This window comes from Phyllobates terribilis, unplaced genomic scaffold (genome assembly GCF_046119375.1).
Source record: "Phyllobates terribilis strain yellow unplaced genomic scaffold, ASM4611937v1 Scaffold_7__3_contigs__length_470593459, whole genome shotgun sequence".
Taxonomy (NCBI): domain Eukaryota; kingdom Metazoa; phylum Chordata; class Amphibia; order Anura; family Dendrobatidae; genus Phyllobates; species Phyllobates terribilis.
The window spans coordinates 154,350,148-154,374,976 of NW_027362767.1; the positions used below are offsets into that span (position 1 = coordinate 154,350,148).

General features: G+C 44.8%; 1 protein-coding gene across 3 annotated transcripts in view; it reads left to right on the forward strand.

Annotated features, from left to right (window-relative positions):
* The window catches only part of LOC141152993 (SLAM family member 9-like), a 78,635-nt gene that overhangs the window by 48,689 nt on the left and 5,117 nt on the right, over positions 1-24,829 (forward strand). The window contains exons 1-2 of one of the 3 annotated variants that reach the window (XM_073637659.1): positions 15,237-15,484; positions 18,644-18,826. The exons of 1 other annotated variant lie outside the window; for it this stretch is intronic. In XM_073637659.1, the coding sequence (XP_073493760.1) occupies positions 18,778-18,826 (49 nt within the window). In that variant the 5' untranslated portion in view covers positions 15,237-15,484; positions 18,644-18,777. Of the gene's footprint in view, positions 1-15,236; positions 15,485-18,643; positions 18,827-24,829 lie in introns of those variants that run through there. One more of the 3 variants, XM_073637660.1, reaches the window with a different exon arrangement.

Genomic DNA, 24,829 nt, shown 5'->3' on the forward strand with positions numbered 1-24,829 from the left:
AGACCGCCTTTAAGAAGATGTCTGTAATGTCAAACATAGAGATCTCCTGCAACCAACTGCCGGGCAACTGTCTTTCACCTCTGACACACCCGTGACAGGCATTGTGGGGACAGCCTGTCCTTACCAGCCCCAACTTCTAGAAAGGCGTCATCGTGGAAACGGATGCCTTTGAGGTAGGCCTAGGAGCGGTACTGTCACAAGAGGTGAACGGAGAGGAACATTTGGTCACCTACTTGAGCAGGAAACTTACCCCGGCAGAAAAAAATTATAGCGTAGTGGAGAAGGAGTGCTTGTCTATTAAGTGGGCCTTGGAGTCCCTATGCTATTATTTGCTCTGGTGACAGTTTCGTTTGGTAACCATTCGCCCCTCGTCTGGATGAGAAATGCAAAGGAGAGGAATGCTTGGATCACTAGATGGTTCCTGTCCCTACAAAACTTTAGTTTTTTCGGTGGAACATCGGGCTGGGAAGTAGCAGGGAAATGCGGATGCCCTGTCACGGGCACCCTGTATGGTGACAAGTAGTGATGAGCGAAAGTACTCGTCATTACTTGGTACTCGCCCGAGCATCATGGTGCTCGACAATCTCGGCGCTCGGCGAGTATTTCCGGGTTGCTCGTGCGGGAGCTCGGGTCCCCTCCCTGCATGTTTGGCGCTCTTTAGAGAGCCAATGAACATGCAGGGATTGCCTGCCATGCACTGTAATGCCGTAGCCATGTTGGTTGTGGCATTACAGTGATTGGTTGGCCGCACAGAGTCATCAGGTGTATATCAGACCTGGCGCCGCCATGCTCGTCACAGTCACTCCGGAATCAGGCAGAGTAGGGAGAGCTGCTGTATCAGGGAGAGATTTGCTTGTGTATTAGGTAGTGTAGGGAGAAAAAACGGACATTACACATAACCATCTTAACAAACAGTCCTTTTGAGGACTAACTAATCCATTTTTTTTTGCATCTTAATACTCATTATTTGCTTAACCCCTTAATAACATCTGACGTACTAATACGCGTCTGTGCCCTGGGACTTAAGAGCCAGACCCGTATTAGTACGTCATCGCGATTGCGGGCGCGATCGCCGCCGGGTGTCAGCTGATTGTCACAGCTGACACCCGGTACTATGTGCAGGGAGCGGTCCTGCACCGCTCCCAGCACATTAACCCCTGCGATGCTGCGATCGAAGTCGATCGCAGCCGATCGCAGCATTGCGGGGGCAAGGGGAGGTGATCGCAGATACTCACCTCCTCTTCCGGCTTCCAGCGCTGTCTGCAGAGGCTTCCCGGGTGTTGCCATGATGACCCGATGTCGTCATGACAACATCCGGGTCACCAGACAGCAGGAAGATTGTTTGGACATGCGCAGTGCATCTCCAAACAATCTTCTCACTGTGCAGCGCTGATAGCCTGTATGACACAGGGATGGTGCTGCATTCCTGTGCCATGCAGGCGATCAGAGAAAAAAAAGTGAAAGTCCCATAGTGGGACAAAGTAATAAAGTACAAAAACTGTCAGTAAGTGAAAAAAAAAAAAAAAAAAAAAAAAAAAATTGCAAAAATATAAAAAATAAATAAATAAAATAATCCACCAAAAATAAAAATATAATGTACCCATCAATAAATATTATTATAAAAAAAACAAAAAAAACAATAAAAGTACACATATTTGGTATCGCCGCGTCCGGAACAACCTGACCTATAAAACTGTCCCACTAGTTAACCCCTTCAGTGAACACGGTAAAAAAAAAAAAAAAAACCCGAAGCAAAAAAAATGCTTTATCACCATACCGCCAAATAAAAAATGGAATAACACGCGATCAAAAAGACGAATATAAATAAAAATGGTACCGCTGAAAACGACATCTCGTCCCGCAAAAAACAAACTGACATACAGCTCCATCAGCCGAAAAATAAAAAGTTATAGCTCTCAGAATAAAGCTATGCTAAAAAATATTTTTTTCTATAAAATTGCTTTTATTATGTAAAAGTGCAAAACATAGAAAAACTATATAAATGTGGTACCGCTGTAAACGTACTGACCCGAAGAATAAAGCTGCTTTATCACTTTTACCACACGCGGAACAGAATAAAAAAAAAAAAAAACAATTCCTGAATTGTTGGTTTTTGTTTATTCTGCCTCCCAAAAATCGGAATAGAAAGCGATCAAAAAATGTCACGTGCCTGAAAATGGCACCAATAACATCAAGTCATCCCGCAAAAAACGAGCCGTCACATGACTGTCTGCCAAAATCTGGAAAAATTATAGCTCTCAAAATATGGCGATGCAAAAACTAGATTTTACAAAAAATGCGTCTTTTTGTGTGTGACAGCTGTCAGTCATAAAAACCCCATATGATTCTGGCATTGCTGTAATCACACCGACCCGAAGAATAAAGTTGTCTAATCACTTATACCGCACGAGGAACGGCGTCTAAAATAAACTCTTGGGTTAGGATTGGGCTAGGGTTGGGCTGGGTTTGGGGTTAGGGTTGTGCTAGGGTTAGGGTTGTGCTAGGGTTAGGGTTGTGCTACGGTTAGGGTTGTGCTACGGTTAGGGTTGTGCCACGGTTAGGGCTGGGGTTGGGGTTAGGGTTGGGTGTTAGGGTTGTGATGGGGTTGGGATTTTTTTCAAAAGTAAGAAAAAAGATGACGATATGGCGACTAGTGTTGAGCGCAAGTGCTCGCTACTTGAGTTTGCATCGGGTGCTCTGGTATGCATTGAGTATCGTGGGTAATTTGAGCCGATTTTCCATTCAATTTGTTAGCGGATACCATGTTGCATTTGGAGAGTCCCTGTGTGCCCAAACATTGGAGCTCTCCCACAAGTGACCCCATTTTGGAAACTAGACCCCCCAAGGCACCTATCTAGATGCATAGTGAGCACTTGGAACCCCCAGGTGCTTCACAAATTGATTCATAAATATGAAAAAGTGGTTTTTTTTTCACTTTTTCATTTTTACGAATCAATTTGTGAAGCACCTGGGGGTTCCAAGTGCTTACTATGCATCTAGATAGGTGCCTTGGGGGGTCTAGTTTCCAAAATGGGGTCACTTGTGGGAGAGCTCCAATGTTTGGACACACAGGGGCTCTCCAAACACAACATGGCGTCCGCTAATTATTCAAGCAAATTTTACAATCAAAAAGTCAAATGGCGCTCCTTCCCTTCCGAGCCCTGCCGTGCGCCCAAACAGTGTTTTTTCCCCACATATTGGGTATCTGCGTGCCCAGGGGAAATTGCACAACAAATTTTGGGGTCCATTTTTTCTTGTTACCTCTGTGAAAATAAAAAAAATTGGGTCTAAAGTAACATTTTTGTGAAAAAAGTTAAATGTTCATTTTTTTCTTCCACATTCAAAAAATTCCTGTGAAGCACCTGAAGGGTTAATAAAGTTCTTGAATGTGGTTTTGAGCACCTTGAGGGGTGCAGTTTTTAGAATGGTGTCACTTTTGGGTATTTTCTGTCATAAAGACCTCTCAAAGTGACTTCAAATGTGATGTGGTCCCTAAAAAAATGGTTTTGTAAATTTTGTTGGAAAAATGAGAAATCGCTGGTCAACTTTTAACCCTTATAGCTCCCTAACAAAAAAAAAATTTGATTCCAAAATTGTGCTGATGTAAAGTAGACATGTGGGAAATGTTATTTATTAACTCTTTTGTGTGACATATCTCTCTGATTTAAGGGCATAAAAATTTAAATTTTGAAAATTGCAAAATTTTCAAAATTTTTGCCAAATTTCTGCTTTTTTCACAAATAAACGCAAGTGATATCGAAGAAATTTTACCACAATCATGAAGTACAATATGTCACGAAAAAACAATCTCAGAATCAGGGGGATCCGTTGAAGCGTTCCAGAGTAATTACCTCATAAAGTGACAGTGGTCAGAATTGTAAAAATTGGCCTGGTCATTAACGTGCAAACCACCCTCGGGGCTTAAGGGGTTAAAAAGCAATCCAGAGAACACGGTTTTTCTGCGCCATTTGCTTGTTGGCACTGCAGAATACAGCCAGCTCCTTTCCATATTACAGCGCTAGAAATCCAGCTATTTAAAACTGTGTTTTCTCCGTCACACGGATCACATATACGTTGTCAGAAAATACTGCCATTTCTGGCCTCCATTAAAAAAAAATTTCAGTGTGTCAGCAACGTTTTTGACACTGGTTTGCTGTTCAAAACAGTTACCTACAGGACAGTTATTTAAAACTGTGGTTTCTCCGTCACACGGATTACATATACAGTACAGACCAAAAGTTTGGACACAACTTCTCATTTAAAGATTTTTCTGTATTTTCATGACTATGAAAATTGTACATTCACACTGAAGGCATCAAAACTATGAATTACCACATGTGGAATTATATACTTAACAAAAAAGTGTGAAACAACTGAAAATATGTCTTATATTCTAGGTTCTTCAAAGTAGCCAACTTTTGCTTTGATGACTGCTTTGCACACTCTTGGCATTCTCTTGATGAGCTTCAAGAGGTAGTCACCAGAAATGGTTTTCACTTCACAGGTGTGCCCTGTCAGGTTTAATAAGTGGGATTTCTTGCCTGATAAATGGGGTTGGGACGATCAGTTGTGTTGTGCAGAAGTCTGGTGGATACACAGCTGATAGTCCTACTGAATAGACTGTTAGAATTTGTATTATGGCAAGAAAAAAGCAGCTAAGTAAAGAAAAACGAGTGGCCATCATTACTTTAAGAAATGAAGGTCAGTCAGACCGAAAAATTGGGCAAACTTTGAAAGTGTCCCCAAGTGCAGTTGCAAAAACCATCAAGCGCTACAAAGAAACTGGCTCACATGAGGACCGCCCCAGGAAAGGAAGACCAAGAGTCACCTCTGCTTCTGAGGATAAGTTTATCCGAGTCACCAGCCTCAGAAATCGCAGGTCAACAGCAGCTCAGATTAGAGTCCAGGGCAATGCCACACAGAGCTCTAGCAGCAGACACATCTCTACAACAACTGTTAAGAGGAGACTTTGTGCTTCAGGCCTTCATGGTAAAATAGCTGCTAGGAAACCACTGCTAAGGACAGGCAACAAGCAGAAGAGACTTGTTTGGGCTAAAGAACACAAGGAATGGACATTAGACCAGTGGAAATCTGTGCTTTGGTCTGATGAGTCCAAATTTGAGATCTTTGGATCCAACCACCGTGTCTTTGTGCGACGCAGAAAAGGTGAACGGATGGACTCTACATGCCTGGTTCCCACCGTGAAGCATGGAGGAGGAGGTGTGATGGTGTGGGGGTGCTTTGCTGGTGACACTGTTGGGGATTTATTCAAAATTGAAGGCATACTGAACCAGCATGGCTACCACAGCATCTTGCATATGTGTTAATTCATACAAAATGAAAATACAAAAATTTTTTTAAATGAGAAGGTGTGTCCAAACTTTTGGTCTGTACTGTTTTCAGAAAATACTGTCATTTCTGGCCTCCATTAAAAATTTCTTTCAGTGTGTCAGTGAAGCAATTCACCGCAGTTTGCTGGTCAAGCTACTTACCTACAGGCCAGGTATTTAAAACTCTGTTTTCTCCATCACACAGATCACATATAAATTCGCTCCAAACTCAGTCATTTGTAGTGAGCGTGGAAGATACTGTCCTCCATTTAAAATGGGCAAGGCACGTGGCAAGGGACGGGGAACTGAATGTGATGGTAATGGTGCATGCAGAGGCCGAGTACAAGGCCGTGGGCAAGCCGAAATTGTGCCACAACAAACACCCACATCTTCTCGCCTGACCTTCCTGTCCCAATTTTTAGGGGACTGCAGCATACCACTATTGAACCCAGAGCAGTGTCAAAAGGTTGTTGGTTGGATAGCGGATAATGCTTCCAGTCACTTAGCCACCACCACCTTGTCTTCCACACGGTCAAGTCTCAGTAGCTGTGAGTCTGGACCGCATATTCCTCACCCTGATCCTCCTTCCTCCCACCATGCCGAGTACCCAGAGACAACTGATCCCACACTTGGACACTCTGAAGAGCTGTTCACTTTTCCATTTATAGATTCGGACCTCTCGCCCGGTCCACTTGAAGCAGGGCAAGAGGAGATCGCGTGTAGCGATGCCCAAATATTTGAGCAGCCACGGTCACACGAAGGCGACGGTGGGAAAGTGTCACAAGAGGTGGACGATGATGAGACACAATTGCCAGAAAGTCAGGAGGAGGACCAGGGCGCGGAAGTGGAAGACGAGGTGGTGGATGATATAGTAACTGACCCAAACTGGCAGGTGGCAATGCAGAGCGAGGACAGCAGCACACAGGGGGAGGGAGGCAGAGCACCCCAACAGGCAGGAAGAAGCAGTGTGGTGGCCGCAGATAGAAGACAGGCAACCGCTCCCCGTAACACCAACACGAAGGAAGTTGCCAGTACAACTGTTAGGTCTTCCCGAGTCTGGTTGTTTTTTTAAAGACTCTGCCGATAACCCCAAAAAGGCCATTTACAACACCTGCCAGGCCAGCATCAGCAGGGGTGGCAAAACGACCAGCCTGACCACCACCAGCATGATCAGGCATATGGCAGCAAAGCACCCGACTTTGTGGGCCAAAGCCCAGGGTCCAGGAACAGTGTCTGCGGGTGGCACCACTGCTTCTTCCACTGTTGTGCATGCAAGCAATTCGCCTGTCCATGGTGCATGCGAAGATGCCTCCTTCCCTGCACCTGTTGTTGCACACTCTCAAGTAGCAGCATCAGGAGCACGTCCATGTCCTTGTCCCAGCGCAGCATTCAGTTGTCCATACCCCAGTCCTTGGAACGCAAGCTCCACACTACTAAATTCTCACATTTCACGACTGCTTGCGCTCGAAATGTTGCCTTTTAGGCTCGTGGAGACGGAAGCATTCCGCAACCTGATGGCGGCGGCCATCCCTCGGTACTCGGTCCCCAGCCGCCACTATTTCTCTCGGTGTGCCATCCCTGCATTACACAAGCACGTGTCCCAAAACATTAGCTGTGCTCTCAACAACGCAGTTACCGGTACAGTCCACCTAACCACGGACACGTGGACAAGTGCTTGTGGGCAGGGACAGTACATCTTGCTGACGGCACACTGGATTAACATAGTGGAAGCCAGGACCCAGTCGGACCTTGGGACGGAACACGTCCTCCCGACGCCAAGGATTGCGGGCCCTAGGTCAATCAGGGTTGCCCCCACGGTCTACAGCTCCAGCACCTCATCCTCCTCAGCCTCCTCCTTCTCTTCAGCCTCCATCTCCGAAATGACCACATCAGTCACAAGCTGGAAGCACTGCAGCACTGCCTCGGCCAAGCGGCAACAGGCTGTGCTGAAGCTAATATGCTTAGGTGAAAAACCACACAATGCTGAAGAGTTGTGGACAGCTCTGAAAGAGCAGGCAGATCTGTGGCTCACACCGCTGAACTTACAGCCAGGCATGGTCGTGTGTGACAATGGCCGGAACCTGGTGGCGGCTCTGAGGCGAGGCGAGCTCACACATGTACCATGCCTAGCCCATGTATTTAACCTCGTGGTTCAGCGGTTTATCAAATCCTACCCGGAGCTGCCGGATCTGCTTGTTAAAATACCCCGCCTGTGTGCCCATTTTAGAAAGTCAGCTACAGCTTCCGCCGCCCTTGCAGTGTTTCAGCAGCGTTTGCAACTTCCGGCTCACAGACTGGTGTGTGATGTCCCCACGCATTGGAACTCTACACTGCAGATGTTGGGAAGGATTTATGAGCAGAAGAGGGCAGTTGTTGAGTACCAGCATCAACAAGGCCGTCGGTATTCAGTTCAGACTCCACACATAAGACCTCAGGACTGGACATGGATGTCAGACATATGTACCATCCTCCAAAACTTTGAGGACTCCACCAAGATGGTGAGCGGCGATGATGCCATAATTAGCATCACCATCCCGCTTCTCTGTCTTCTGAAACGCTCTCTGCTCACAATCAAGGCGGAGCACGATGAGATGGAGCTAGGAACCATACAGGGTGATTACACACAGCCAAGCCTCATCTCATCCCAATGTGGATTGGGTGACAATGAGGAAGAGGAGGAGGAGGAGGAAGGACAGGACTAGTTTCATGCACTATAGACGGTACTACCTGCACAGCTGTCTGTTCAGCGTGGATGGCCAGAGGACAGAGAGGAGGAGGAGGAGGAGGAGAGCATGGTCAGTCATCCTCTTGGTGAGGACACGGAAGTCTTGCCTGTTAGTAGTCTGACATGGCACGCATGGCCGAGTTTATGTTACACTGCCTTTCCCATGACCCTCGCATTCTCAAAATTTTGGGTGACAGTCATTACTGGTTGGTGACACTTCTAGACCCATGCTACAAGGAAAACTTTATATCTCTTATTCCTGAGGCGGACAAGTCTACAAAAATGGGGCTGTACCTGAAGGCCCTTGTTGCGAAACTATTAAAAAAATTCCCATCTGAAAATGCTGGCGGCAGAAGGCACACTTCGTTGGACAACCAAGGAGTACAGGCAAGAGAGACACAACTTCAATCCAGCAGAGGCAGGGGAACACTGTCAAAGTTCTGTTAGAGTTCTCTCAGACCCTCCCATCGGACAGGCCCTGAGGCGCAGGGTACTCTCACAAGGAGTGCAAAGTTTGGGAAGATGCTGAGGGAGTACCTTGCCGATCGTACCAACATCCTCCGTGATTCCGCTGTGCCTTATAATTATTGGGTATCCAAGCTAGATATGTGGAATGAACTGGCTTTCTATGCCTTGGAGGTCCTGGCCTGCCCTGCCGCCAGCGTTTTATAAGAGCGGGTTTTTAGTGCCGCTGGTGGAATTATAACTGATAAGCGCATCCGCCTGTCAACTGAAAATGCTGACAGGCTGACTCTTATAAAAATGAACAAGGGCTGGATTGGGCCAGACTTCTCAACACCACCGAATGATAGCAGCGTAACATAAACTCAAATCCAGTGTCTTTTCTTGAGAGGTGTATTCCCATGCACCTTTTCACACCCACACATGGGTATACGCTTCCTGATTTTGGCTATTTGCTCTTGTCCTCCTCCTTCTCCTCATCCTCTACCACCATATCACCAGGGTGACCGTGGTCCGTGATGCAACACCCACCTAATTTTTTTAAAGGGTGTTTATGATGCCCGTAAAAAAATTTTTTTATACAGTATGTTCATGTATACCCCCCAGGGGTAAATGTTTGTCAGCCCATACACTTAGTGCATGGGCATTACAAGTATAGGAGGCCCGCTCCTTTCTAATGGGAACATTTTTTTATGAGGCCCTCCTCCACGTCTCTTCCAAAGGGCATTGAAGTGCCTCCAAATTTTTGGCAGCCCTTGCATTCACTGCATAGGCCAACACTATGGGAGACTCTCTCCTTTCTAATGGGAATTTGTCATTACTGTGGCCCTGCTCTGTGTGTCTTTAAATTCTTAGTGGGGTTTTTCCTAAAATTGGTCAGCTGTTGGACTCACTGCATACCCTATAACTGTATAGCAGACCCTCTCCTTTCTAATGGGAACATGTCGTACCTTGTTACTGTGGCCCTGCTCTGTGTGTCTTTAAATTCTTAGTGGGGTTTTTCCTAAAATTGTCAGCCATTGGACTCACTGCATACCCTATAACAGTATTTGATGTAAAAAAATATATATTTCAGCTCACCTGGGTCAGCCTGCTTGGTCCACTTTCTCATGAGGCACGGTGCTCGGATTGTAAAGATCCCCGTCTGGGAGACATTAGGCAGTGATGAAAGGGTAGTTATCCAGCAACTCGTGAAATTGACTTAAAAAATAGCCTTTATTTTGAAAAAATTAAAAACATGAGACCATAGTGCAAATAAAAGCGTACAGAGGCTTAAGCGTTTCGGATACGTAGATCCTTATTCTATTAAATTCTAAGTGGGGTTTTTCCCAAATTTTGGCAGCCCTTTCAGTCACAGCATGGGCATTACCACTATACGAGACCTGCTCCTTTATAATGGGAACATTTTTTTTACTGAGACCCTCCTCTATGTCTCTTCTAAGGGGTATTGGGTTGCGTCCAAATTTTTGGCAGCCCATGCAGTCACTGGATACGCAATAACAGTATAGGAGACCCACTTGTTAATAATGGGAACAACAAATCATAGCCGGCTGATGGCTCTCTAACAATAGCTAGGGCTGACTGCTGGCCTTTTAAGGATACTAAGGGCCGTCTGATGTCCCTATAAAAATAGGCTTTATGACTCCCTCCATCATAAATAAAACAGGATGTGTCTGATGATGTGTCACATACCACATTGCCAGATAAGGTTGTAAAATGTTAAAATGACATTTCCTGGTGAATGAATTTGTCTTAAAAAAAACGTAAAAAAACCCAAAACAATAGGATCTTTCTTTAGTATAAAAAACAGTGTCACCAATTTAACAACAATGTAATCACAATGTTCAGCTCATGCACCTCCTCCTCCATCTGCGAAATGACCACATCAGTCACAAGCTGACAGCACTGCAGCACTGCCTTGGCCAAGAGGCAACAGGCTGTGCTGAAGATAACATGCTTAATGCTTAATTGACAAACCGCCCAGCGCTGCAGAGTTGTTGAAAGCTGTAACACAGCAGCCTGATCTGTGGCTCTCACCACTGAACATACAGCTAGGCATGGTCGTGTGTGACAATGGGCGGAACCTGGTGACGGAGAAATGACAGCCGGGGTAGATACAGTTTCCCTCTATGCCAGTCCTTTCACCGAGATAAAGAATATGGCTGTGGTGAAATACAACTCCCACTGAGAAGCTGTTTCAGATTGAAAAACATTGTGCCCACCAGAGGATTTGATTCTGAGGGCTCACCTTTCTCCCCCGCTCAAGAGCCCCATAGCAGCTGCAAAGTTAGCGCGATCATGAACTCTCCTGAGGTAGAAGCCAAGGCCCACCCGATGATTCTCTGGTGGGACTGTCCAACCCTGCCAAGAAGCATTCCTGGCTAAGAAAAGTGTGTGGAAAGGTTCTCGGACACTCTATGGCTGCTTTTTTAATGAGGAGGAAACACGGGGAGAACATACAAAATCCTTGCAGATGTTGTCCTTGCTGGGATTTGAACCCAGGATCCCAGCGCTGCAAGTCTTCAGTGCTAACCACTGATCCAATGTGCTGCCGTTCACCCTCTAATATCTAACAGACTGGAGAAACTTGCAACTACTGCCACTCTATCTTCAGCTCCTTTGTGAGAAAATGTATTTGGGTAGCTACTCAGTCTACCAAATAAAATTCCTGAGAAGGAAATTGGGGAAGGCTTCGCTACTAGTACTGGGGGCAGTGCTAATACCATGGCGTCGTACTATAGTTTGCTGGAAATATTCCAGGCTGGTAGGAGGCAGGCAAATTCCCACCGAAAAGTACCAGCAGTAATGTTCAGGGACCCGTGCTTGTAGAAGACGGAGACAACACCGGGAGAAATAGTGACGGTTGGGGGCAGAGTATGGACACGAGGCATGAGGCATGTGGTTGTGAAAAGCTTCCACCTCCATGAGCCTAAAAGGCCACATTTCAAGTGAAAGCAGCTTTACAGGACTTCCTGGGAGAAATGACACGCAGGGTAGATACTGTTTCCCTCTATGCCAGTCCTTTCACCGATCTAAATACAACTGTCAGCAAAAAAAGTTGTGGACTGGCTCCGTACCGTCCCTGGCCACATTCACCTGTCCACGTGTTTGTGGTTAGACGGTCGCTCCAAGTAAGTGCACTGGGGAGGGCACGGGTAATGTTATGGGACCTGTGCTTGTGGAAGGCGGAGGCGATACCGGGAAATATAGTGGCGGCTGGGGACCGAGTATGGACACCCGGCCGCCGCCGGCATGAGGTTCTGAAAAACTTCTGCCTCCACGAGCCTAAAAGGCCACATTTCAAGTGCAAGCAGCTGTCAAAAATTTGGCAGTATAGTATTACAGCCTGTGGGTGGGTGGCTGGCAGCATACTTGCGCTTGCATTCCAAGGAATGGGGTAGGGACAACTGAACGCTGCAGTGGGACAAGGACGTGGACGGTGATTGTTGCAAGTCTGCAAATACAGGTGCATGGCGGGAGGCATCTTCGCATGCGCCAAGGATCACTTATGATGGGCTCACTTTTAGGCAGTGACCTGGGAGTCAGAGATGCTTCCAGAGGTCTTCCCCATGCTGTCCCCATGTCTTTTCAGCCATGTATGCATGTGTCTGATGATGTGTCACACACCACATGGCCAGATAAGGTTGTAAAATGTTAAAATGACATTTCCTGGTGAATGCATTTGTCTTGGTTGAAAGCAATGCAAAAGTGCAAAAACGCATCAAAAATGCTACGTGTGAACATAGTCCAAGGTGTGGAGGAGTATTTTTGGTTTTGGTTATTTATTTTGCCTTATATACAAGTCATTACCCTGGAAAGGATGTTCCTTAACATATTTCCCAGGAAAATCCATTTTGGTTTCTTTTTGGTATGTTTTATTGTGAGTCCGTAATACCTCTGATAACGTTGTTGACAAAAGTGACCTGGGAGTCAAAAATGCTTCCAGGGGTCTTCCCCATGCTATCCCCATGTCATTTGAGCACTGTTCCCATCGATTTGGGCAATTTTTAGGCCCTCTGCAGACCGCTGGGGGGAGCCGCCTGAAAAATGCTCGAGTTTCCCATAGACTTACATTGGGTTCGTTGCTCGGGTCGAGCACCCAAGTATTCCAATTTGCTCGACCCGAGCAACGAGTACCCGAGCATTTTATTGCTCGCTCATCACTAGTGACAAGTGTTCAACCCCACAAGTTTGAACAGCGAGGGATATGTGAGGTAGTGAGGGTAATTCTATGCGAGGGACAGTATGTATCCCCCAGAATGTGCATAGAAGCATATTGAACCCACTGGAGTGCATTGCAATCACAGGCACAGCTCTGGTTGCAGTACAGAACAAAAGTAAGTTTGGACTTGGGCAAGCTATTTGACCAAGACAGATTTAGTAAAACCCGGCATGGGCTTTTATTCTTGGAGTGGACTACAGGATGGCAGTGGAGCGGTCCACTCCCTCCAGCCTTGGTCTTGCATGTGCCTCATGTCCACAGTTCTCATTTAAAAACTGCAGCAAAGGTTTGGGTGTGTCAGTGGCTTGTTTGCAAGCTTCAGAGCAGGAGGCTCGGTGCACAGCAAGCTTGTGTGAAGGCATAACACAGGCCTGTTATGCAAAGCAACTAACGCACCTCAGAGCAAGACGGCGCGGCCGTCGCCCACGGCAGCCAGTTTATGCGGACTGTTTGGAGCACCCGGCTGCGATTCGGTGGACACCATTTGCATTTAAGTTGTGAGTTTTGCAAATAAAAGACATTTAAGTTGAACTTTCCTTGGGTCACTGCCTCATTATCGCACAGTGTGAACACCGCCGCACTACAATATGAATTGAGGTTTGAGAGATCATTTCGTTAGGATCTGTGTCCTTTAAAAAATTTGTGGACTGTGTTGCTTGAGACACAGCTTGGTTAGCTGGGGTCAGCACTATAAGCACATCCTCGAACCAATAGTGTTGCACATACCATAAGAGGTTACCGTTCTTCAACCAGAGGCGGTGAGACAAGCAGATACTGAGCAGAACAGCAAAAGGAGGAAAATGTTTGCAGCTAAGCTGACGTGCCTACATAATAGCTACCTAGAAGTAGGGGTGAGTAACACTTGGTACATGTGCTGTACTACCACAAGGCTATATTAATGGCCACAGAGGAGTAGGACGCTTCAGCCTATAACACTTTTGATGTAGTTTTTTTTCAGGTAAGGCAGACCAACCAACCTACAAGAGAGAATACCACCATTATGAAGAAAAAATTAGTTAGTGAAGTCAGTAAGTTTTCCAGGAGGTGATAGATCCACTTTAAAACTTGCTGAAGCAAGTAAACTTGGGACAATCTGTAAGATAAGTGCTCTCAATGTGGAGCTGGAAAGCCAGAAGGTCTGGGTGTCACGCAAGGTGTGGGAAAGACTAAGTGCAACATGAAGGGAAGAGGGGGAGGAAGCCCAAACACTAGGGAAAGGGGGAGTGGAGACGCCTAAGCAGATGTAATATAACCCTGCCTACCCTAACTTCCCTATATAGGTTCCACACCTATTGCCAAGCAGGACCCTAAACCCTGGATGACCCTAAAGCTTGGTCCTAGATAGGGAGGGGGAGGGGTGAGCACTGGTCAGGCCCCATTACCAACTAAAGACAACAAGGTAGACTAACAAAGGGGATTAACTTAGCTTGAGCAGACACCAGAGGAGTAACGCCAACTGTACTCCAAGGGTACCAGAGAAAATGCTAGCCAACTGCTAGTGCCCCAAGCCAGTACATAGAAGTATCACCGGCGATTGCATGGAGCAAACTGAGGGTTTTTATCTCCCATGCAAGGGTGTGTCAATCAGCAGCAGGAGGGAGGTGTCTGCAATGCCAAGCACAGTGACTTTCTACAGCCAGATCCAGGGCGACTGTCTATTAAACCTGTCACTGGGCTTCAGGAATATGGAGATTCACCAAAAGGGCTACCAGAAGCAATCCTCCCCTTTATCAGGACTACAGATGTCGACCTTGCAGAATGGGAACAATTAATGGGACAATTAAATAGGCCAAAAGAAGAAGAAGTCAAAAGTGTTGAAGAAGAGCCTTCATTCCCACACTGCTTCACATGCCAAGTGAGAAACAGGGTGCAAAGTAAAACCATTTAATGGCCTATTCCCCAGCCCGTATGTCAGTCCGTACGGCCCATGTATCGTAGGAGGATGTAAGTATACTGCCACTCCAAAGGTCTATGCAAGCTCTGTAAGCGAAGTCTGCTCTGTTCGGAGGTCATAGGACACAGCTGCTTGTAATTGTCTGCAGTGGTCAGGCTTCCAGAAGAGAGTGTCATCGGATGTTTCTCTGATGATGCATTATTCTTGTCACCTGACTGCTGCAGCCAATCATAGGCATCAGCAGTCTATGAACTCTGAATGGAGCAGACAACACCTACGGAGTGACCTGCACTGGAAGGAGGCCTTCGGTTATTATTTTAAAACCATCTATACCTAAGAAAAAAAATTGGTGGTGGACAACCCCTTTAACATTCTTCCTACTCACCATTATTCCATGCCATTCCCCAGGTGCATATTTTACATACCAGTCTGACAAAGGCCAAAATGACACTTACAAGTCTTAGGAAGCAATAGCATCCTGTAATAAAACCTGAGAGTTTTTCTCAGAAGTGATAGGTCATTTTTAAATGCAGGAGGGGTTTGGGTATCAAAAGTAAACCATCCTTCAAAACTTTTACAACATCTTGTCCTATGGAAAAAACTATTGCAGGATGAATATTATGAAGTGGAGTAGGGTGGAAGACACTTCCCATTCCATAAAAGCTGGTGAGAACTTGTCACATCCCTGGGGAGTTAGATCTGGACATCAGCCATGCAGGAAACTTTGGAGTTTTCCTGCTTTTTATTATAAGAAAGATTTTTTTTCTTTCTAAGACACTAGAGGAGAGAGGATTGCTGCAGAATAACTCAGGGGATGGTGGTGCTCCTTCTCTTGCTGATTCCGGCATGGGGTAAGTGCAATTTTATCTGGAGCTCCAAAGTTATGCTTGGTGTTACCAATGTCTTATTTTATGCAATGGCTTGATAACTTGACACGTGACCAGCTTCGTCTCTCCCGGATTGTCTGGGAGCTTCTGGCATAAGGAGGGACCTCCCAGACTCCCAGAAGAGTTGGCAAGCCTCAGAAATCTCAAACTGATCCTTACAAACACCCTCCAGAAATCAGAAATTTCAGGAGGGTTCTTTAATCAGTGATTCTGACGAGTGATTCTGACAAATGATTTTGACGAGTGACTTTTACAACTGTAATAATAATAAATAAAAAAAAAGTAGCTGCTCACTGATGGGACTTGAACCCAAATTTCTGTGTCCCAAAGCTAAAGCACCAACCACTGAGCTATAAACTCAGTTGTGAAAACCTAGGAGTTCTATTTGGTTATATGATTTTCAGTGCAAACTTGTCTAAAATTCATTGGGACTTATGCACAGACTGCAAGCAAGCCAAATTCAAATGATGTTTGATTTTGATGTGTGAGTCTGATATGTGACTTTCTTCAAACATCAGAATCAGAATCACAATGACTTTTAGTCACCCTGAGGATTTTCATAGTTGATCTCATAAGACAAGAAAAACTATCATTTTCAATGGTAAGTCATCAGTCTCTGAAACTAAAGTGTTAAGATAAGAGTTCAAATCCTGATATGGATAAGGTTTTATTTATTTTTTATTATGCCTATTTAGCACACAAACTACAGGGGCGTTTTACTTTTAATATCTGACACTCTGTTTGTCATCCTGATGTGTTAAGAGTTTCAGACACGCTGTCTATTTGCATAGAAAATCACATAGCCAAAGTAAATTGGGAGTTTGCAGCCAGTTCTTGGGTGGATGGAAATAAAAATTGACAATAAAAACATTTTATCATTAGACCCCTTTAAGAAATTATGCAAATATAAAGTCACTTGGAAATAGATATGTAGTAAATTATTGCCTCCCAATTTACTTTGGCTATGTAATTTACCATGCAAATAGACAGCGTGTCTGAAGCTCTTAACACATCAGGATATTAAAAGTAAAACACCCCTGTAGTTTGTGTGCTAAACAGTCATAATTAAAAAAAAATTTTTTTTATTCCTATCAGGATTTAAACTCTTAGGCTATGTGCCCACGATGCAGGAATGCTGCAGATTTTTCCTGAGCGTTTCTGCATCTCCCTTTCAGAAAAAACGCATGCAGATTGTACATGCGGATTGTACATGCGGATTGTACATGCGGATTGTACATGTGGATTGCACATGCGGATTGTGCATGCGGATTGTACATGCGGATTGTACATGCGGATTGTACATGCGGATTGTACATGCGTTTTTCCTGCCAGGGACATGCGGATGTGAAGCGTTCTTCACATGCATTTCCGCATGCGGGTTGACAAGCGCTTTTCCTAGCGATTTTAGCATCACTTGGAAAGTGCTTGACAACTTGGTCACACTATATAAATCCATGCAACCAGCATAGATTTATATAGTGTGACCGTAAAGAATGGTAAAAAATAAATCTATACTTACCTTCTGATGGCCCCCGGAGTCTTGCTTTGCTCCGTCCTGGCTGCCGGCAGCTTGCGGTGCACTGCACTGAAGGACCTGCCGTCACATGACTATGATGTCAATAGCAAAAAGAACTTCGGCACTCCATACATGAAAATATAAGAAATATTGTATCTGGACTAATGTCACTTTCAAAAATGAAGGTTTTTTGCGCATAATTTGGCCAATTTATGTGTGCCCATCAACCACGACAAGGTCACGTCAGCGCAGGTCCTTCAGTCCATCGCGAGCTGCCGGCATGAGAGTACGAGCGCAGCGGGGGCCATCACAAGGTAAGTATAATATTTATTTTTTATTTTATTCTTTTTTTTACAGGTTCTATGGTACCCGGGTCCGGAGGAGAGTCTCCTGTCCTCCACACCCGGGTACCATCCGCACATTGAAACGCATGGAATCCGCATGTACAGATCCAGTGATGCGGATTCCATGCATTCCAATGCAAGTCAATGGCGGCGAAAACGCAGCGCTTCCGCAAAATAATTGGTAGTGCTGCGTTTTTTTCCGCAATGATAATCCGCAGCGGAAATTTCCACAGCATGTGCACAGCACATGCGGATTATCATTGGGGAACATGGCAGGCCTTCTACCATGCGTTTTTTAAGCGTTTCTGCAGCGTTTTTGCCGCTGCGGAAACGCTTGAAAAACACATCGTGGGCACACAGCCTAACACTGTAGTTTCAGAGGCTGATGCCTTAGCATTGCACTATCCAGTCAAGTGATACTAGCTGATAGCTTTTCTTGTCTTATGAGATCAACCATGAAAATCCTCAGGGTGACTAAAAGTCATTGTGATTCTGATGTTTGAAGAAAGTCACACATCAAAATCACACATCATTTGAATTTGGCTTGCTTGCAGTCTGTGCATAAGTCCCAATGAATTTTAGACAAGTTTGCACTGAAAATCATATAACCAAATAGAACTCCTATGATTTTACAACTGAGTTTATAGCTCAGTGGTTAGAGCACTGGCTTTGGAACACAGAATTTTGGGTTCAAGTCCCATCAGCGAACCGTTACTTTTTTTTTTATTATTATTATGACCGTTGTCAAAGTCACTTGTCAGAATCACTTCTTAGAATCACTCGTGAATATCACATCTCAGAATCACTTGTCAGAATCGCTCATCAAAATCACTCGTCAGAATCATTTGTCAAAATCACTTGTCAGAATCACTCGTCAGAATAACTCGTCAGAATCACTTGTCAAAATCACTCGTCAGAATAACTCGTCAGAATCACTTGTCAAAATCACTCGTCAGAATCACTCGTCAGAATCACTCGTCAGAATCACTCGTCAAAATCACTTGTCACAATCACTCATCAAAATCACTTGTCACAATCACTTGTCAGAATCACTCGTCAAAATCACTTGTCAGAATCACTTATCAAAATCAGTTCTCAGTCAGGGTATGTAGCCTCAAACTGACATCATTCTGATGTTTGATTTTGATATCTGATCATGTCCTAAAATGGACACTGTACACCCTACTACGTAGCAATGACAGTAGATCATCTTTCAGTTCCTGGTGAACTTTTATTGATGCCAAAGTATGATTTCCCTATTAGACACACTTTCCAGCTTTCCGGCAAAATCTGGCAGGCTCCCCGGAAAAGACGAAACCTCTCGGAGGAGTTGGCAAATCTCCTGGGACTTCCCAATAAGCAGTGCTCTTTGAAGGTTTCCTGTGCGTGGTGCTGGGATGCTTCATCAGAAGACTGAGCCCTGGTATCCAGATACACATTTATGGGGTGAGATGAGGGGGATGGAAGATGAGGAGCCCTTAGAAGTGGGTCCATTTTGGGCCTTAATAATATTCATGCTTTCACCAGCAATAGGGTTAAATCCAAGGGTCCAATAAATGGAGCCAACGGAAGAGCCAGCGGGTCCAAACAGGTCATAGACAGCACATAATTTTCAACTGATACCACGTAATGAACATTTTCCCCCTGTGGTGACGCTGCAGAGAACACACAGATTACAACTTAGAGTTGGAGGTCCCAGAAGTAGTGATCAGTTTTTTAGAAAGAAATTGTCCAAAAAGGACAACCTCTGGACAAATGTTGAACTTTAAAGGGAGTCTGTCAGCATAAAATGACTGTTCAAACCAAGCACAGTTGCTCAGTGCACTCGTGGAATGGCCAAGCAGTTCCCACCTACTTGTTTTCCATCTATTTATGCACTCCTGTGGCTACTGTAAAGGCAGAGCTGTCAATCAATGAAGAGGAGGGGGGAGATTGATGGAAAACAAGTAAGAACTGCTTGGCCGCTCCAAGAGTCCACCAAGCACCTGTGCTTGGTTTGAACAGTCATTTTGTGCTATCATGAACTCATTAAATTCCCGAAAGATTAGTAAGGATTTTGTTTTGGAGCATAGTTTACATGAAGCTCTAATTTTGTAGATACATTACAAAATATCATATTCCTACTGGGTGATCCAGAGAAACCCTGCCAATTGGGCAGCAGACGATATTCAATGTTGATCATTTGGGTGTAACTGTTGATAGCACTCAATGCCAGTCTGCTGCATCAAAAGCCACCATTATTGGCTTATAGAGAAGAATATTATTTTACCCCTTCATAAAAGCATGACATTTCTTTGATGTTTTGAAAGACAGGATGGAAGATATAAATCTGCACGGTCGAGTAGCTCTAGCTCATCCCTTTTTCATGCCGCCTCTTCTAAACCACCTGTGGCATCATGTGATTTCCTCTAGACCAAACCCACGATTTCTTTAGAAATACTCCCTAATTGATATATAAAATAACTGCAGCACTTTTTTTCCTTTGCAACCAATCAGAACTTAGCTTTCTAAACAGTGCCAGAAACACAGTGAATAGGTGTCATTAGGGACCTGTGGTCAACACCACCATTTTTTTTTTGTTTTTGGAAGCAATGCAAATTTCTTGCAGTTACATGGAGCAATTATAGGAATTAGATTTAAAAAAAAAAACTATTGTATTAGGGAATCGCTACTTATGCAGATTCCTGGTGTAATTCTTACGTTGGCTCTAAATGACCATGATGTATGTCTATGGCCATAATCCTCGGCACCTCCGAAGACAAATCTGCACTTGTGTTTTCTGCCATTAGGAAATAGCAGTTGAAAAACCAATTCCAGCGCCTCTTTGAAGTCAGATTCAGAGAATTTGTGTATAGTTTCCGGAGAGAATTTCTCAGCAGAGAAACGCCATCATCACACACAATGGAGATGAGGCTTTCCCGTAATAGATCATTGTGCAGAGGCTGCAATTAGAGATAACCTCCGCTAGACATCGTCTCGCCTGCTGCTCCGACCTCGTGTATTAGGAAAGGGAAAAAATAAAATTGTGGTATCTAATACTTTCTGCGAAACCCTCATCCAGGACAAGTGCAGGTGCAGCAGTGCTGGAGGTGCAAAAAACAGAGCAGAAGTTGACTCCAACAGGACCCATGACCCATGGCTAGATGTGGACCAAGAGCAACCATAGGCTCCTGGTCATTGATGGTCCTAGTGCCTTTACCAACCACTTTAGCCAGGACTCTCATGATCCTCAGTGATTTGGGCTAAAGGGGTTCCTACTACTATGAGATAAAATTCTGACATCGGGTACCCCCACCGATCATCTATTACGAGCTATGGCTGCATAAACAGTGTACTGTGTGGAACACAATTCTGTACATTGTTTAGTGGCTGATCTTGGCACACTTCATTTTTCAGGGACAGGATCATCAACTCTCACAACTCAACCACCAGGACTTCACACCTCTGAGTTATGAGGCTTTTGTTAAGGCCCCGATACATATTAGACTAATGTTGGCTGAAAACGCCGATATGAATGAATTCGGCTGATGGTCTAATGTGTATGGGGGCGCCGGCCAACTAATCTTCAGAAGAGATGTCTATTGGACAAGTCTGACTTTGGACTGCTGACCACATTGTTAAGCTGGCTGACATGTCAGTCTGTGGCTTTCTCATAGAAAACACATGAGAACTTGGACAAAAGAGAGCTTCTGTGTACGGCAGAGACAGTTGAGATGGCAGTCAGCCGATCAATTGGCTGAAGCATTGTTCGGCCGACAGAACTGGCTTCTTTCTTAGATACTTGGCTCCTCCAAGCTTAATATCAGCATCACCCACCCTTCCTTAGTTCCCTCCAGTGTGACATCTCCACTGCCATAGCAAACTGCCTTAACCCCTTTACCCCCCCAATTCTGACCACTGTCACTTTATGAGGTAATTACTCTGGATCGCTTCAATGGATCCCCCTGATTCTGAGATTGTTTTTTCATGACATATTGTACTTCATGATTGTGGTGAAATTTCTTCGATATCACTTGCGTTTATTTGTGAAAAAAAATGGAAATTTGGCGAAAATGTTGAAAATGTTTTCAATTTTCAAAATTTGAATTTTTATGCCCTTAAATCAGAGAGATATGTCACACAAAATAGTTAACAAATAACATTTCCCACATGTCTACTTTACATCAGCACAATTTTGGAACCAAAATTTTTTTTATTGGGGAGCTATAAGGGTTAAAAGTTGACCAGCGATTTCTCATTTTTCCAACAAAATTTACAAAACCATTCTTTAGGGACCACATCACATTTGAAGTCACTTTGAGGGGTCTTTATGACAGAAAATACCCAAAAGTAACACCACTCTAAAAACTGCACCCCTCAAGGTACTCAAAACCACATTCAAGAACTTTATTAATCCTTCAGATGCTTAACAGGAATTTTTGGAATGTGGAAGAAAAAAATTAACATTTAAATTTTTTCACAAAAATGTTACTTTAAACTTCATTTTTTTTTATTTTCGAAGTTGTAACAGGAAAAAATGGACCCCAAAAATTGTTGTGCAATTTGCCCTGAGCACGCAGATACCCCATATGTGGGGAAAAAACACTGTTTGGGCGCACGGCAGGGCTCGGAAGGGAAGGAGCGCCATTTGACTTTTTGAATGTAAAATTTGCTTGAATAATTAGCGGATGCCATGATGCATTTAGGGAGCCCCTGATGTGCCTAAACAGTGGAAACCCCCCACAAGTGACACCATTTAGGAAACTAGACCCCTCAGGGAACTTATCTAGATGTGTGGTGAGCATCCCCCTGAACCCCCAAGTGCTTTACAGAAGTTTATAACATGGTGCCGTGAAAATAAAAAAATCAAACTTTTTCCACAAAAATTATGTTTCAGCCCCAATTTTTTTATTTTCACAAGGGTAAAAGGAGAAAATGGACACCAAAAACTTTTGGGCAATTTCTCCTGAGTACATCAATACCCCATATGTGGGGAAAATACACTGTTTGGGGGCACGGCAGAGTTCAAAAGGGAAGGAGCACTGTGTGACTCTTTGAACGCAAAATTGGCTGGAATCGAAAGCGGACACCATGTCGCGTTTGGAGAGCCCCTGATGTACCTAAATAGTGGAAACCCCCCACAAGTGGCCCCGTTTTGGAAACTACACCCCTCAAGGATTTTATCAAGGGCTATAGCGAACATTTTTAATCCAGAAGTACGACACAGAATTTGATAACAGTAGGTTATCATATTGAATAAGTTGTCATTAGTCTTGAGTGCAAGTGCTCGCTACTTGAGTTTGCATCGGGTACTCAGGTATGCACCATGTATCACAGGTGCTCGAGTGACATGCCCGAGTCCCCACCCGCATGTTTCACGGTTATTAGACACCGCAAAAAAAAAAAAAACTTGCGGGGATCGCTTGTGCATGGCAGGCAATCCCCGTGAGTTTTTTTTTGCCGCGAAGCATATGGGGAGGAGACTCGAGCATGTCACTTGAGCACCCGCGATACTCAGTGCATACCCGAGCACCCGATGCAAACTCAAGTAGCGAGCACTTGCGCTCAACACTAGTCGCCATATCGTCATCTTTTTTTTTACTTTTGAAAAAAATCCCAACCCTAACCCCAACCCTAACCCTATCCCAACCCTAACCCCAATCCTAACCCCAACCCCAACCCTAACCCTAGCCCAACCCTAACCCTAAACCCCAACCCTAACCCTAGCCCAACCCTAACCCTAGCCCAACCCTAACCCCAACCCCAACCCTAACCCTACCCTAACCCTAGCCCAACCCTAACCCTAGCTCAACCCTAACCCCAACCCTAACCCTAGCCCAACCCTAACCCAACCCTAACCCTAGCTAAACCTTAACCCCAACCCTAACCCTAGCCCAACCCTAACCCTAAACCCCAACCCTAACCCTAGCCCAGCCCTAACCCTAAACCCCAACTCTAACCCTAGCCCAACCCTAACCCTAGCCCAACCCTAACCCCAACCCCAACCCTAACCCTACCCTAACCCTAGCCCAACCCTAACCCTAGCTCAACCCTATCCCCAACCCTAACCCTAGCCCAACCCTAACCCAACCCTAACCCTAGCTAAACCTTAACCCCAACCCTAGCCCAACCCTAACCTCAACCCTAACCCTAACCCCCAACCCTAGCCCAACCCTAACCCTAGCCCAACCCTAACCCCAACCCCAACCCTAACCCTAGCCCAACCCTAACCCTACCCTAACCCTAGCCCAACCCTAACCCTAGCTCAACCCTAACCCCAACCCTAACCGTAGCCCAACCCTAACACAACCCTAACCCTAGCTAAACCTTAACCCCAACCCTAACCCTAGCCCAACCCTAACCCTAAACCCCAACCCTAACCCTAGCCCAACCCTAACCCTAAACCCCAACTCTAACCCTAGCCCAACCCTAACCCTAGCCCAACCCTAACCCTAGCCCCCAACCCTAGCCCAACCCTAACCCTAGCCCAACCCTAACCCCAACCCTAACCTTAGCCCAACCCTAACCCTACCCTAACCCTAGCCCAACCCTAACCCTAGCTCAACCCTAACCCCAACCCTAACCCTAGCCCAACCCTAACCCAACCCTAACCCTAGCTAAACCTTAACCCCAACCCCAACCCTAACCCTAGCCCAACCCTAACCCCAACCCTAACCCTAGCCCAACCCTAACCCTAACCCCAACCCTAACCCTAGCACAACCCTAACCCTAACCCTAGAGTTTATTTTTTACGCTGTTCCTCGTGCGGTATAACTGATTAGACGACTTTATTCTTCGAGTCTGTGCGATTACAGCGATACCAGATTCATATTGGGTTTTTATGATTGACAGCTGTCACACACTAAAAGATGCATTTTTTTGTAAAATCTAGTTTTTGCATTGCCATATTTTGAGAGCTATAATTTTTCCATATTTTGGCTGACAGAGTCATGTGATGGCTTTGTTTTTCCGGGATGAGTTGATGTTTTTATTGGTGCCATTTTCAGGCACATGACATTTTTTGATCGCTTTCTATTCCGATTTTTGGGAGGAAGAATAAACAAAAAACAACAATTCAGGAATCGTATTTTTTTTTTATTTTTTTATTCTGTTCCGCATGTGGTAAAATTGATAAGGTAACGTTATTCTTCGGGTCAGTACGTTTACAGCGGTACCACATTTATATTGATTTTCTGTGTTTTGGCGCTTTTACACAATAACAGCTATTTTATAGAAAAAAATATTTTTTTGCATCGCTTTATTCTGAGAGCTATAACTTTTTTATTTTTCGGCTGATGGAGCTGTATGGCAGCTTATTTTTTGCGGGACAAGATGACATTTTCAGCAGTACCATTTTTATTTATATTCATCTTTTTGATCGCGTGTTATTCCATTTTTTGTTTGGCGGTATGATGACAAAGCATTGTTTTTTGCTTTGTTTTTTATTTATTTTTTTACCGTGTTCACTAA